An 11,842-nucleotide genomic window follows, 5' to 3' on the forward strand; every position below is an offset into this window, starting at 1 on the left:
TCATCAAAAATCTGAGTTTCGGCCCTTCACTCAAAAGTGGTGTCAAACGGTTGCAAATGCTCCCCTGAGAGGTTTGCGGTCCGAATCCCCGCGACGGGGTGAGCTCCTGTTGCTCGTTCCCTGCTCCTGCCAACTAGCAGTTCGAAAGCACGTCAATGTGCAAGTAGATAAATAGGTACCACTCTGGCGGGAAGGTAAACAGCGTTTCCGTGTGCTGCTTTGGTTCGCCAGAAGCGGCTTAGTCATGCTGGCCACATGACCCAGAAGCTGTATACCGGCTCCCTCGGCCAATAAAGCGAGATGAGGTGCCGCAACCCCAGAGTCGGCCACGACTGGACCTAACGGTCAGGGGTCCCTTTACCTTTACCTTTACCTTTTATGTGAAAGGGAGGAAAAAGGAAAATCGGGACATTCCGGGGTCAAATCAAAAACCGGGACGGCTTCTGTAATTCCGGGACTGTCCCAGGAAAAGCAGGACACACAGAAGTTAGGAGCCTTTGATTACCCTCCTGGATAGTTGTCCAAAGAACAGCAACATGACTTCTATCAAGTGCTTCATGTTCCTCCTGTGTAGCTCTCATTTGCTTGCATTTTGGACCCACAGCTGTCCATGGAGACGCAGGTCAATTCTGTGTCAAGGGTAGCTGTCTACCAGCTCCACTGCAGGCTGAGACCCTACCTGCCCGCAGACTGTCTCGCCAGAGTGGTGCATGCTCTAGTTATCTCCTGCTTGGACTACTGCAATGCTCTCTACGTAGGGCTACCTTTGAAGGTGACCCGGAAGCTACAATTAATCCAGAATGCGGCAGCTAGACGGGTGACTGGGTGTGGCTGCTGAGACCATATAACACCCGTCTTAAAAGACCTACATTGGCTCCCAGTATGTTTCCGAGCACAATTCAGAGTGTTGGTGTTGACCTTTAAAGCCCTAAATGGCCTCAGCCCGGTATACCTGAAGGAGCGTCTCCATCCCATCGTTCAGCCTGGACACGGAAGTCCAGCTCCGAGGGCCTTCTGGTGGTTCTCTCCCTGCGAGAAGTGAGCTTACAGAGAACCAGGCAGAGGGCCTTCTTGGTAGTGGCGCCCGTCCTGTGGAATGCCCTCCTGTCAGATATCAAGGAAATAAAAAACTATATGACTTTTAGAAGACATTTGAAGGCAGCCCTGTTTAGGGAAGTTTTTAATGGTTGATGTTTTATTCTGTTTTTAGTGTTCTGTTGGGAGTTGCCCAGAGCAACCGGGGAAACCCAGCCAGGTGGCAGGGTATAAATAATAAAGTATTATTATTATTATTATTATTATTATTATTATTATTATTATTATTATTATTATCACAGTGATACCTCGGGTTAAGAACTTAATTTGTTCTGGAGGCCCGTTCTTAACTTGAAACTGTTCTTAACCTGAGGTACCACTTTAGCTAATGGGACCTCCTGCTGCCGCCACGCCGCCAGAGCACGATTTCTCACCCTGAAGCAAAGTTCTTAACCCGAGGTACTATTTCTGGGTTAGCGGAGTCTGTAACCTGAAGCGTCTGTAACCCGAGGTACCACTGTATTGCTGTCCCATTTGCCCCAGCTGGACTGATGCCCTTGGGTGCTCCAAGCCTTGGTCTGACTCTGAGTCACTGTAAGGCAAAACCCCACCCCTGGCTGACGTGCCAAGCCTTGATGCTGGGAGTGACTTTCTGCAGAGCCATCTGGTAAACAGATCAAAGATGCCCCATGGGTGACCAAAAAAACCACCACCCCAGATTGCAATGCCCAGCCTGCATATAAGGATGAATGCAGCCAATCTGAGTTGTTTATACTCATTTGGCTGCCATGCTCATTGACTCGCTGCTTCACATCATTTGCACGTTCCTTCTCTCTTTCTCCTGCAGCTAAGAGTTTGCTTCTTCTTTTCTAAGGAGACAACAAGAGGGAGCCAGAGATTTGCATTCCCATCAAAACTCCAGGACTAACATCCCTTTGGAGGTAGAGAGATTGAGGAGAGGAACTGGCACCCATTTTTTCATACTGAAAGAGAAAAGAGAAAAGAGAGTTTTAAAGCCCAGAAAGGTGATCGGATGTTGGTTTTGCTGGCCTGTTGCTCATTTGATTCTGCCGGTGGAGATCCCTGGTGTATGTTTGCAGCAGATATGCTCCTGGGGGGTATCAAAGGTAAGTCTTTTTGCACATACCGTATTTTTTGCTCTATAAGACTCACTTTTTCCCTCCTAAAAAGTGAGGGGAAATGTGTGTGCCTCTTATGGAGTGAATGCGGGCTGCGCAGCTATCCCAGAAGCCAGAACAGCAAGAGGGATTGCTGCTTTCACTGCGCAGCGATCCCTCTTGCTGTTCTGGCTTCTGAGATTCAGAATATTTTTTTTCTTGTTTTCCTCCTCCAAAAACTAGGTGCGTCTTGTGGTCTGGTGCGTCTTATAGAGCGAAAAATACGGTACTTTCCCCTCTCAGCATCCACAAGAGCATGGAAAAAAGCACTTAGAAGTGGGTGATGAAGTTAAGCCAGAAAATCAACTTGCTGCCCATGCCCCTAGAACATTCTAGAACTAGTGGTATGTTATCCACTAACTATTGATTTTTTAAAAAGTATTTTTAACCCACTCTTTGGTCAAAAAAGGCTCCCGGAGTGGCTTACAACAATCGTTAATAAGCCAGACAGAAGCGACGGACGGATTTCTTGGAAATTCCCCGTGTGGCCACTCTCTCCAATGAGTTAGCACCCTGAAAGAACGATGAAACCCCTGCTAAGATTGTGATTTTTTTTCAAACAAACAAATAAATAGTTTGTATTTTCCAAGGAGGCAGCAGGATCAGGATCACAGGAGTCGCCCTCAGAGCGCATTGTGTATGTGAAAACAGACAGGGGAGAAATGTGGTTTATAGGTGAAGGAAAAGAGAGCATTTCGGTGTTCTGTATATGACTGAGGGTGGTGGCACCCTGGTCCTTTATGTGGCCCTGGGAAAGGAATATAATGTATGCCGCGGATGGCACAGAGAACCCTCAAGTAGAAATGTTATGGTAGGATATGCCTTGCTGTTTTTCCCCCAAGGCATTTTTAGACATGGAAGCAGTGAAACCATGCCACAATTTTAACAGATTTTAACAAAATCAGATATTTCTATCCCCGTGCCTTCAGAACCTTCTGGCAATTGATCATTCTGAAACATAGACTGGCAATACTGAAACATCTTTCTCTCCTGCACCCAATATAGATATTTAAGGCTTATTATGTTGTTGTTGTTTTGTTGTTGCATGGCAGGTAGTGAGATAGAGACCCTGAATGAGTAGAGAAAATGAGTATTTCTGTGTTTGCTGAAAGATAATGTGTAAGATTTAGGTAAGTCTAGGGGAAGCAAGCCTTAAGAAGAACGTTCAAACAGCGCAACCCATCAGTGTCTTATGTGTATGATTTGATTTCTTTAAGTTACAAGATCAGTTCTAAGGCATACACAGAGAAATTTGGATTTGAAGAAATGTGTACAGTTTTCCTTGGGGCTTTCTAAAAGGAATTTTTACTGAACTCCAAATGGATGAAATCATCTGAAAGTGCATTTTCAGCCTTCATTTTACATAATTAAACATGCACTTATTTACATAAAAAGTGTCACAAAATATGCATTCATAGTAAATTCATACAGTTTAAAGAAACTTGGCTTTTAAAATATGACTTTGAAAGTCCAGAACACCAAAATGAACTTTTCTACAAAATCCCGCTCAGCATAAATCTGTGGAGCTGGCTGACCTTGTCTCCTGTTGAAAGAAAGTGGAAGCTGGGATCATAAACTGTCCCAATCTCATTCAAAGCTATGTTTAGCTGTGCATGAGATGTCTGTGTTGTCATACTTGATCAAGTGTCATCCACCTTGAGATTACGCAGGGGCAGAAATCTTTAGGATTTGCATTCGGGTTAGAGCCACTTCGTTATGTTTAAACCAGGGGTAGGCAACCTAAAAGGGACGCGGGTGGTGCTGTGAATTAAACCACAGAGCCTAGGACTTGCCGATCAGAAGGTCGGCGGTTCGAATCCCCATGACGGGGTGAGCTCCCGTTGCTCAGTCCCTGCTGCTGCCAACCTAGCAGTTCGAAAGCACGTCAAAGTGCAAGGAGATAAATAGGTACCACTCCGGCGGGAAGGTAAACGGCGTTTGCGTGCGCTGTTCTGGTTCACCAGAAGCGGCTTAGTCATGCTGGCTACATGACCCAGAAGCTGTACGCCGGCTCCCTCAGCCAATAAAGCAAGATGAACGCCGCGACTTCAGAGTCGGTCACAACTGGACATAATGGTCAGGGGTCCCTTTACCTTTACCTTTAGGCAACCTAAGGTCTGGGGGCTGGGTGTGGCCCAATCTCCTTCTCAATCTGGCCCGTGGATGGTCCTGGAATCAGCGTGTTTTTACATGAGTCGAATGTGCCCTTTTATTTAAAATGCATCTCTGGGTATTTGTGGGGCATAGGAATTCATTCATATTTTTTCCCCCAAAATATAGTCCAGCCCACCACATGGTCTGAGGGACGGTGGACCGGCCCACACCACAGCTGAAAAAGGTTGCTGAGCCCTGGTTTAAACCCTTTCTTGTGCCACTTTTAACAGTCATGACTTCCCCCAAAAGAATCTTGGGAAGTGTAGTTTGTTATGGGTACTGACCTCACAGAGTTGCCATTTCAGCATTAATAATAATAATAATAATAATAATAATAATAATAATAATAATAATAATAATTTATTATTTATACCTCGCCCATCTGGCTGAGTTTCCCCAGCCACTCTGGGCGGCTCCCAATCAAATGTTAAAAACAGTACAGCATTAAATATTAAAAACTTCCCTGAACAGGGCTGCCTTCAGATGTCTTTTAAAGATAGGATAGCTGCTTATTTCCTTCACATCTGAAGCGAGGGTGTTCCACAGGGTGGGCGCCACTACCGAGAAGGCCCTCTGTTTGGTTCCCTGTAACCTCACTTCTCGCAGTGAGGGAACCACCAGAAGGCCCTCGGCGCTGGATCTCAGTGTCCGGGCTGAACGATGGGGGTGGAGACGCTCCTTCAGGTATACAGGACCGAGGCCGTTTAGGGCTTTAAAGGTCAGCACCAACACTTTGAATTGTGCTCGGAAACGTACTGGGAACCAATGCGGATCTCTCAGGACCGGTGTTATGTGGTCCCAGCAGCCACTCCCAGTCATCAGTCTAGCTGCTGCATTCTGGATTAATTGCAGTTTCCGGGTCACCTTCAAAGGTAGCCCCACGTAGAGCGCATTGCAGTAGTCCAAGCAGGAGATAACCAGAGTATGCACCACTCTGGTGAGACAGTCCGTGGGCAGGTAGGGTCTTAGCCTGCAGACCAGATGGAGCTGGTAGACAGCCGCCCTGGACACAGAATTAACCTGCGCCTCCACGGACAGCTGTGAGTCCAAAATGACTCCCAGTTTTAACAAGCTGCCGTTCCCAGGATCCCCCACAACTGTTAAAAGGAGGGTATAAGAGAGCTTTGAATACAGTGTGGTTGTGCACAGAGTCCGCTGAGAAAGTTGTGACTGCTGCAAGACGTTTTTACATCCCCTAGTCTGCTCCAGTGTTGAGACTGTGTCAGTAAGAAATAAAACCGTCTCTCTCTTTTGCAGATCGCCCCGACAGATTGTAGTAAGATCACAGGAAGTTCCTAACCCTCCGACCAAAGACACACCTCTTTGGCTCCATAATGAACAGGACTGTGGCTTCTAACACATCGTCTCCACCCCAGAGCAACTGGAGTTTCCCCTTCCACACTATCCAGCCATGTAGAAACAGCACAGATATTACTCTGTTTCTAGTCGCTTCTTACAGCTTGGAGACCCTGGTAGGCCTTTTAGGAAACTTGTGCTTCATCGGCATCCTGGCCAGACATAAAGAGAAAGCCGCCGTCACCAACATATTTATCGCCAATCTGATAGCCTCAAGCTTGACGATGTGCATATTCTGCTTGCCGTTCACTGTCACCACGGTCTTGTTGAAGCACTGGATATTTGGCGAAGCCATGTGCAGGGTGACCTTGTTCATCCAGTGCACGTCTTTGACCGTCTCCATCCTGTCACTTGTGCTCATTGCTTTAGAAAGGCACCAGCTCATCATAAACCCCACCGGCTGGAGGCCCAGCCTCTCCCAAGCCTACCTGGGCATTGCCATCACTTGGATCTCTGCTTCTTTCTTGTCCTTGCCTTTCGTCACTTACAGCATCTTGGACGATGTCGTCCCAAAGCAGCTCCGCAGAACAGATTCTTTGGCGAGCAAGGTCGTTTGCTTCCCCTCCTGGCCGTCGAAGGATTACAGGCTCACCTACACCACTGTCTTGCTGCTCGTGCAGTACTGCATCCCTCTTCTCCTCATCGCGTTGTGCTACCTGAACATCTACCTGCGCCTCCAGAAGAGGGAGGACATGTTTCGGAAGAAGCATGAGTGCAGTTGCCGGGCGAGCCACCTGAAGCAGATCAATATCCTGCTGGCGTTAATGGTCGCCGCCTTCGCAGTCTGCTGGCTGCCGCTTCATGTTTTCAACACCATTGATGACTGGGACTACAAAATCATCCCCCACTGTATCCATGACCTGATCTTCTCCCTGTGCCATCTGGTCGCCATGGCATCAGCCTGCATCAACCCCGTCATCTACGGCTTTCTCAACAAGAACTTCAAAAAAGAAGTGAAGGCCCTGATTCTGGGTTGCCATCACCGCTCCTCATCGCAGGAATATGAGATGATACCTGTATCGACCAGGCAGATGGAACTCTCCAAGGATTCGCTGAGGATAAGCGGTCAGCAGAATCCTATCTAACTCCTAGGCTGAACCTTCAGAGTCCTGAGGCTTGGACCTCACCTATATCTGCTAGCTCCTCCATCATCATCACCACCACCACCAAGTTGCAGTATCTGTCATTCTCCAATTTGCAGAGGACAACTGCCTGAAGGAGACTTGTAGGATAAGGCATCGGACTTCCCATATCCCAACCCATATAAATAAGAGACCGATCAGACTGGGTTTGGGGTAAAAACAGGCCACAACCTTATTGAATACAGATGAAAGAGCTTTGGCTTGGGGCAATCTAAATATTTCCGGCCTGCCTGCTGGAAGTGACGCGTGGTCAATCCAGGTGGGGGTTCCTAATAATGGGTCCTTCACTAAGACTTACATCCAATAGGGTGACCCCCACAGGGACCGCCGTCTGGGGGAGTGCTTTCGGCCCCGGCTTGCTGATCAGAAGGTCGGCAGTTCAAATCCCCGCGATGGGGTGAGCTCCCATTGCTTGGTCCCTGCTCCTGCCAACCTAGCAGTTCGAAAGCACGTCAAAGTGCAAGTAGATCAATAGGTACCGCTCTGGCGGGAAGGTAAACGGCATTTCCGTGTGCTGCTCTAGTTCGCCAGAAGCGGCTTAGCCATGCTGGCCACATGACCCGGAAGCTGTACGCCGGCTCCCTCGGCCAATAAAGTGAGATGAGCACCGCAACCCCAGAGTCGGCCACGACTGGACCTAATGGTCAGGGGTCCCTTTACCATTTTAGGCAAAACCACCAGGTAAGGGCCAATTATCCTGGTGGGCAAATTCCTACCCGGCCCTGTAAAGAATGGCGACCACCATAGCCATAGCAAAGTCATTGACTATCAGCTTAAACTGAGGGTGGGATGGGGAAACCTGGCGCAGGAAGAAACCGGCTGTGCCCCAGGTGTGGGCTGCTTAAATGGGCATGAGGCGGATCTGAGGGAAGCCCACTATTGGCTTCATCAGATCCGCCCCCCCAGCACAGCCCATATCCCAGGCTGCATCCCCATTTGCCAAAGCAGGGTGCAGGCTAAAATCCGGCTCCCATAGGCGGCAGGGGCTTATGCCCCCTCCCCCTATCGGGAAGGGTACTGCCATTGTAATTCCACCGTCAGGGCCCCAGTGAACCACCTTCTGTCCAGCAATGCCGCCACACTCAAGTTCTGGAAGCTCCCCACACATTTTAGAACCAAGGAATTGGCAAGTAGTTGAGTTTGTGCCCTGCAGCACAGAGGACATGAATTATCCTGTTCCTCCATTTTTTAAAAAATTGTCGTTTCGCTTTATTTATTTACTCGCACACACTGGACCCTAGTGTGGCAGGTTCCACTGCTATCTTGACATCCTAAAAGAAGTGACTCTTTTATATATATATATATAATTTTATTCATTTTTAAACATATTAATTGTCATACATACCACAAAATTTCACATCTTATACAATCTTTTTGGACTTCCATCAACACCTCTGATGATCCCCCATTTTTATCATTTCTTCTGCATTTCTTAAATTCATATTACCTTTAATTATCTTCACTAATGTCTCCCTTTTTATCCATTTATGCAATAATTGAAATTATTCACCTCACAAAACTTCTTGCAAACCTACAAATGTAATCTGGTCATCACAATTACTTTTCAAATAGTCCGTAAATTTACACCAATCTTCTGTGTATCTCTGGTCCCGCCGGTTTCGAATTCTTCCTTTTAGTTTGACTAATTCTAAAAGAAGTGACTCTTGATAGCCTGGAATGAGAACATTCAGTGACTGAATTTCAGGAGTGGGGAATCTATTCCTGCACTCTCATCCTTCAGCTGCTTTGCTATGTGGCACTGGAGGGCTGCCCGATTCAAACTTTCACGTTTTTAAACTTAATTTTAAAATACAATTTTGCGAGGGGATGCAGTTATTGGAGATAGAATCATCCATCATCCATATCCATTGGCTGTGTTGTCCGAGGCTGATGGGAGTTGGAGCCCGGCAGCATCCTGCTGCTGGGCCAAATATTCCCCATCCCTGTTATGAGCAGGGAATTCCACTTCTTCCACCGTTTTCCCTTTTTCTTTTGCAACCGGCATTCAGCATTGTGATTCAAGGACCCACCACCCGCTTGAGGATAAGAAAGACACAAGGACGCAGTATATTAGGTTAATGGGCTAAAAAAGGTGACAACTTTATTGATTACAGCATGTGAGAGGTATTGGCTTAGCCATTGGATAAAACAACAGAGCGTGACTCCACCCCCTCGGGGAGCGGGGAGTCTATCAAGGGTTAACCACCAGTGGGAGGAGCCTGTTGATGCAAATACAACTGGAAGTTCCCCCTGATGTCACCGGGGGGTCATGCCATGGCCCTAGCCACCAGCAAGGGCGTCGGACAGGATCCACGACCGCCAGATTCCTTTACCGGAATACCCATAAAATGGAGGGGTACACCCTGCCCTCCAACACACAACCATATTCCAATGCCTAACTGCCAATACCCAAAAGTTGTGACGATTTGCTATGAGGTAGGCGAAAAACCAAGTGGCCGGTGCCAATTTGCCAGTTGGATAAAAATTCCTTCCAGGCCCCTTGGACAACCAAGGCGACCAACCACAGGTCCGTAGCAATGTCAAGAACCAAACAATGAACCAAGGGAGGGTGGGTGCGTGATCCGACGAGAAGCAGCAGCACAATGGCTGAGAAACGCTGCCAGGCCACGTTTGAGTGGCTAAACCCCGCCTCCAAGCCTCCAGCCGATTGGCTGGCCATCTGGGGGGCGTAGCACGGCAGCCAGAGCAGTTGGGCAGGGGGTGGAACACCCCCTGCCAAAGCAGGAAATGGCTCCTGCTCACAACTCCTCCCCTCCCTGAGGAGGAGAGGCTTTCCAGGGTGACTGACAATGGTACTGCCAAGTCTGAGGGTTCCCTGAGCAAGATGCCCTCTAAGGGGCCCCCACCCCACTGCCCTGCTATCTAGGTGGTGGGGGCCTCATGCTACCTGCAAAGGGGTGCATGGGTGTGATTGAAAATCATCCTGTCATTTCCTCCCTCCTCCTTGCCTGGTAGCAGGAAGGGAATGAATGGGCCTCTTTCCTCATAATAATAATAATTTATTATTTGTACCCTGCCCATCTGGCTGGGTTTCCCCAGCCACTCTGGGCGGCTTCCACAAAGACCAAAAAAACACTAATATGTCATACATTAAAAACTTCCCTGAACAGGGCTGCCTTAAGATGTCTTCTGAATGTCAGGTAGTTGTCTGTCACTTTGACATCTGATGGGAGGGCGTTCCACAGGGCGGGCACCACCACTGAGAAGGCCCTCTGCCTGGTTCCCTGTAGCTTTCCTTCTCGCAATGAGGGAACCGCCAGAAGGCACTCGGCGCTGGACCTCAGTGTCCGGGCAGAACGATGGGGGTGGAGACGCTCCTTCATTCCCAAACAAAGGAAAGAAAGGTGGATCCATGCATTCCATCTCTGTTCTCCACCCTCAGGTGGCAGCAATATGTTTCCTTTTTAAAAATTTATTTTTAAAAAAAACAAAAAAAAACACCATTTTGCTGAGCAGGTGCTTTGCTACTGCAGAGGACAGAACCCACATGAGCAAAGCACTTTGGGAAATGAAAATGGCGGATGCGACTGGAGCGTCTTCATTCCGCAGCAGCAGCAGCACACCTGCTCTGTAACAAGTGGGGAAAAGAAAGCAAAGGTGTTGTGCCCAGGGCCACTGAGCTGCGATTGGGACCTCTCTCGGTTGTGGGGCCCAAGAACTGCACCCCATTGGCAGTGGCTTCTAAGCATGACCAATCCTAACACTGCTCTTTTGGGTTTTTTTGTTTTTTCCTTACCTCTGGGTTGTTGTTGTTGTTGTTGTTTTAAAAAAATGTATTTTCTACTTCTCCAAACCTCTGGTGAAACCAGAGGCCTTTCTTCTTGGAATAACAGGTTTGGAATTGCCCAAGAAAGATGTTAAATTATTTTTGTATGCCACAACTGCTGCTCGTATTTTGTTAGCTATAAAGTGGAAAACCCAAGAATTACCAACAATAGAAGAATGGCAGATGAAGATGATGGATTTTTCGGAGCTAGCCGACCTAACCGGAAAAGTCCGCGACCAGAAGGAGGAGGAGTATCAGGAAGAGTGGAATAAATTTAATGATTATTTAGTAAAATTTGTTAAGTTAAACTAACTGAACATAGCTTGCAGATACTTAATGCCCTTAGGATTTTATTTATGTTAAGTGGTGAATTAATATGTTTAATTCCATCAGGTAAGGTGAAGATCCAAGGATGTTAATGTTTAAGTTAAATTTCATAAAAATTGGGATTTGGAAAACCGTTAAAAGGACATGCAATGAAATTCAACCAAGGGGAAGCGAGGAAATCACTTAACAAAATTAATAACTGCAATTTTCAATAAGGCTATGATCTATGTTAGTTTGTCTTGTGTGTGTGTGTGTGTGTTTGTTTGTTTGTTTGTTTGTTTGTTTATAATATTGTGAAAACTAATAAAAAAATGGGGGGGATGAAATTAGCAGCGGTGGACTAACAGTCAACCGGCAGTGTTCGAACATATAAGAAATATTCACAGACGCAGAAGAAAAGGAAGCCAGCCCCTAGGAACTGCCACGCTGGATCAGCCAGCTGGCACATCTCACTCAGCTGTTATCTCCTAGCATTCAGCAGCCAGATGTTCCAGGAAAGTCGATAAAGAGTCAAAATGGAAATATTTGTCCACGGGGCTTGGCAGTCAAAGTCTGAGGATGTGGCGTGCAGTTCTGTCTTCGTTAAGGCACCTAATCACACCTGTAGGCTGTGCACACACAACCCACCCCGTCATTCATCGGTTTGCAGCAAATAGTAACCCCACCCTGAACTGCAGTGTTTGCCCTGGTTCTCTGTTGTTTCAACGCTTGTTGCAAAAAAAAACCCACCCCACCTAAACTCTGAAGCTGGATCCTGTGATATGGGGAGAAGCATAGCTGTCAACTTACAGATTTGAAAATAAGGGACCAGCAGCCTCGAAAATAAGGGATCAGCAGCCAAAATAAGGGATCGACAATTACTT

At 47.3% G+C, this 11,842-nt stretch overlaps 1 protein-coding gene across 1 annotated transcript; it reads left to right on the forward strand.

Annotated features, from left to right (window-relative positions):
* The first annotated feature begins 5,560 nt into the window (after positions 1 to 5,560).
* Positions 5,561 to 7,114, forward strand: LOC128413375 (neuropeptide Y receptor type 4-2-like). The gene has a single exon (XM_053387413.1). It carries the CDS (start codon positions 5,702 to 5,704, stop codon positions 6,806 to 6,808), a length of 1,107 nt encoding a protein of 368 aa, XP_053243388.1. The 5' UTR covers positions 5,561 to 5,701; the 3' UTR covers positions 6,809 to 7,114.
* Positions 7,115 to 11,842: the final 4,728 nt, after the last annotated feature.

Source organism: Podarcis raffonei, chromosome 5 (genome assembly GCF_027172205.1).
Source record: "Podarcis raffonei isolate rPodRaf1 chromosome 5, rPodRaf1.pri, whole genome shotgun sequence".
Lineage (NCBI taxonomy): Eukaryota > Metazoa > Chordata > Lepidosauria > Squamata > Lacertidae > Podarcis > Podarcis raffonei.

What these genes read in the sequence shown, in the direction of transcription:
- LOC128413375 (XM_053387413.1), top strand. Translation starts at nt 5,702, where the DNA reads ATGAACAGGACTGTGGCTTCTAACACATCGTCTCCACCCCAGAGCAAC.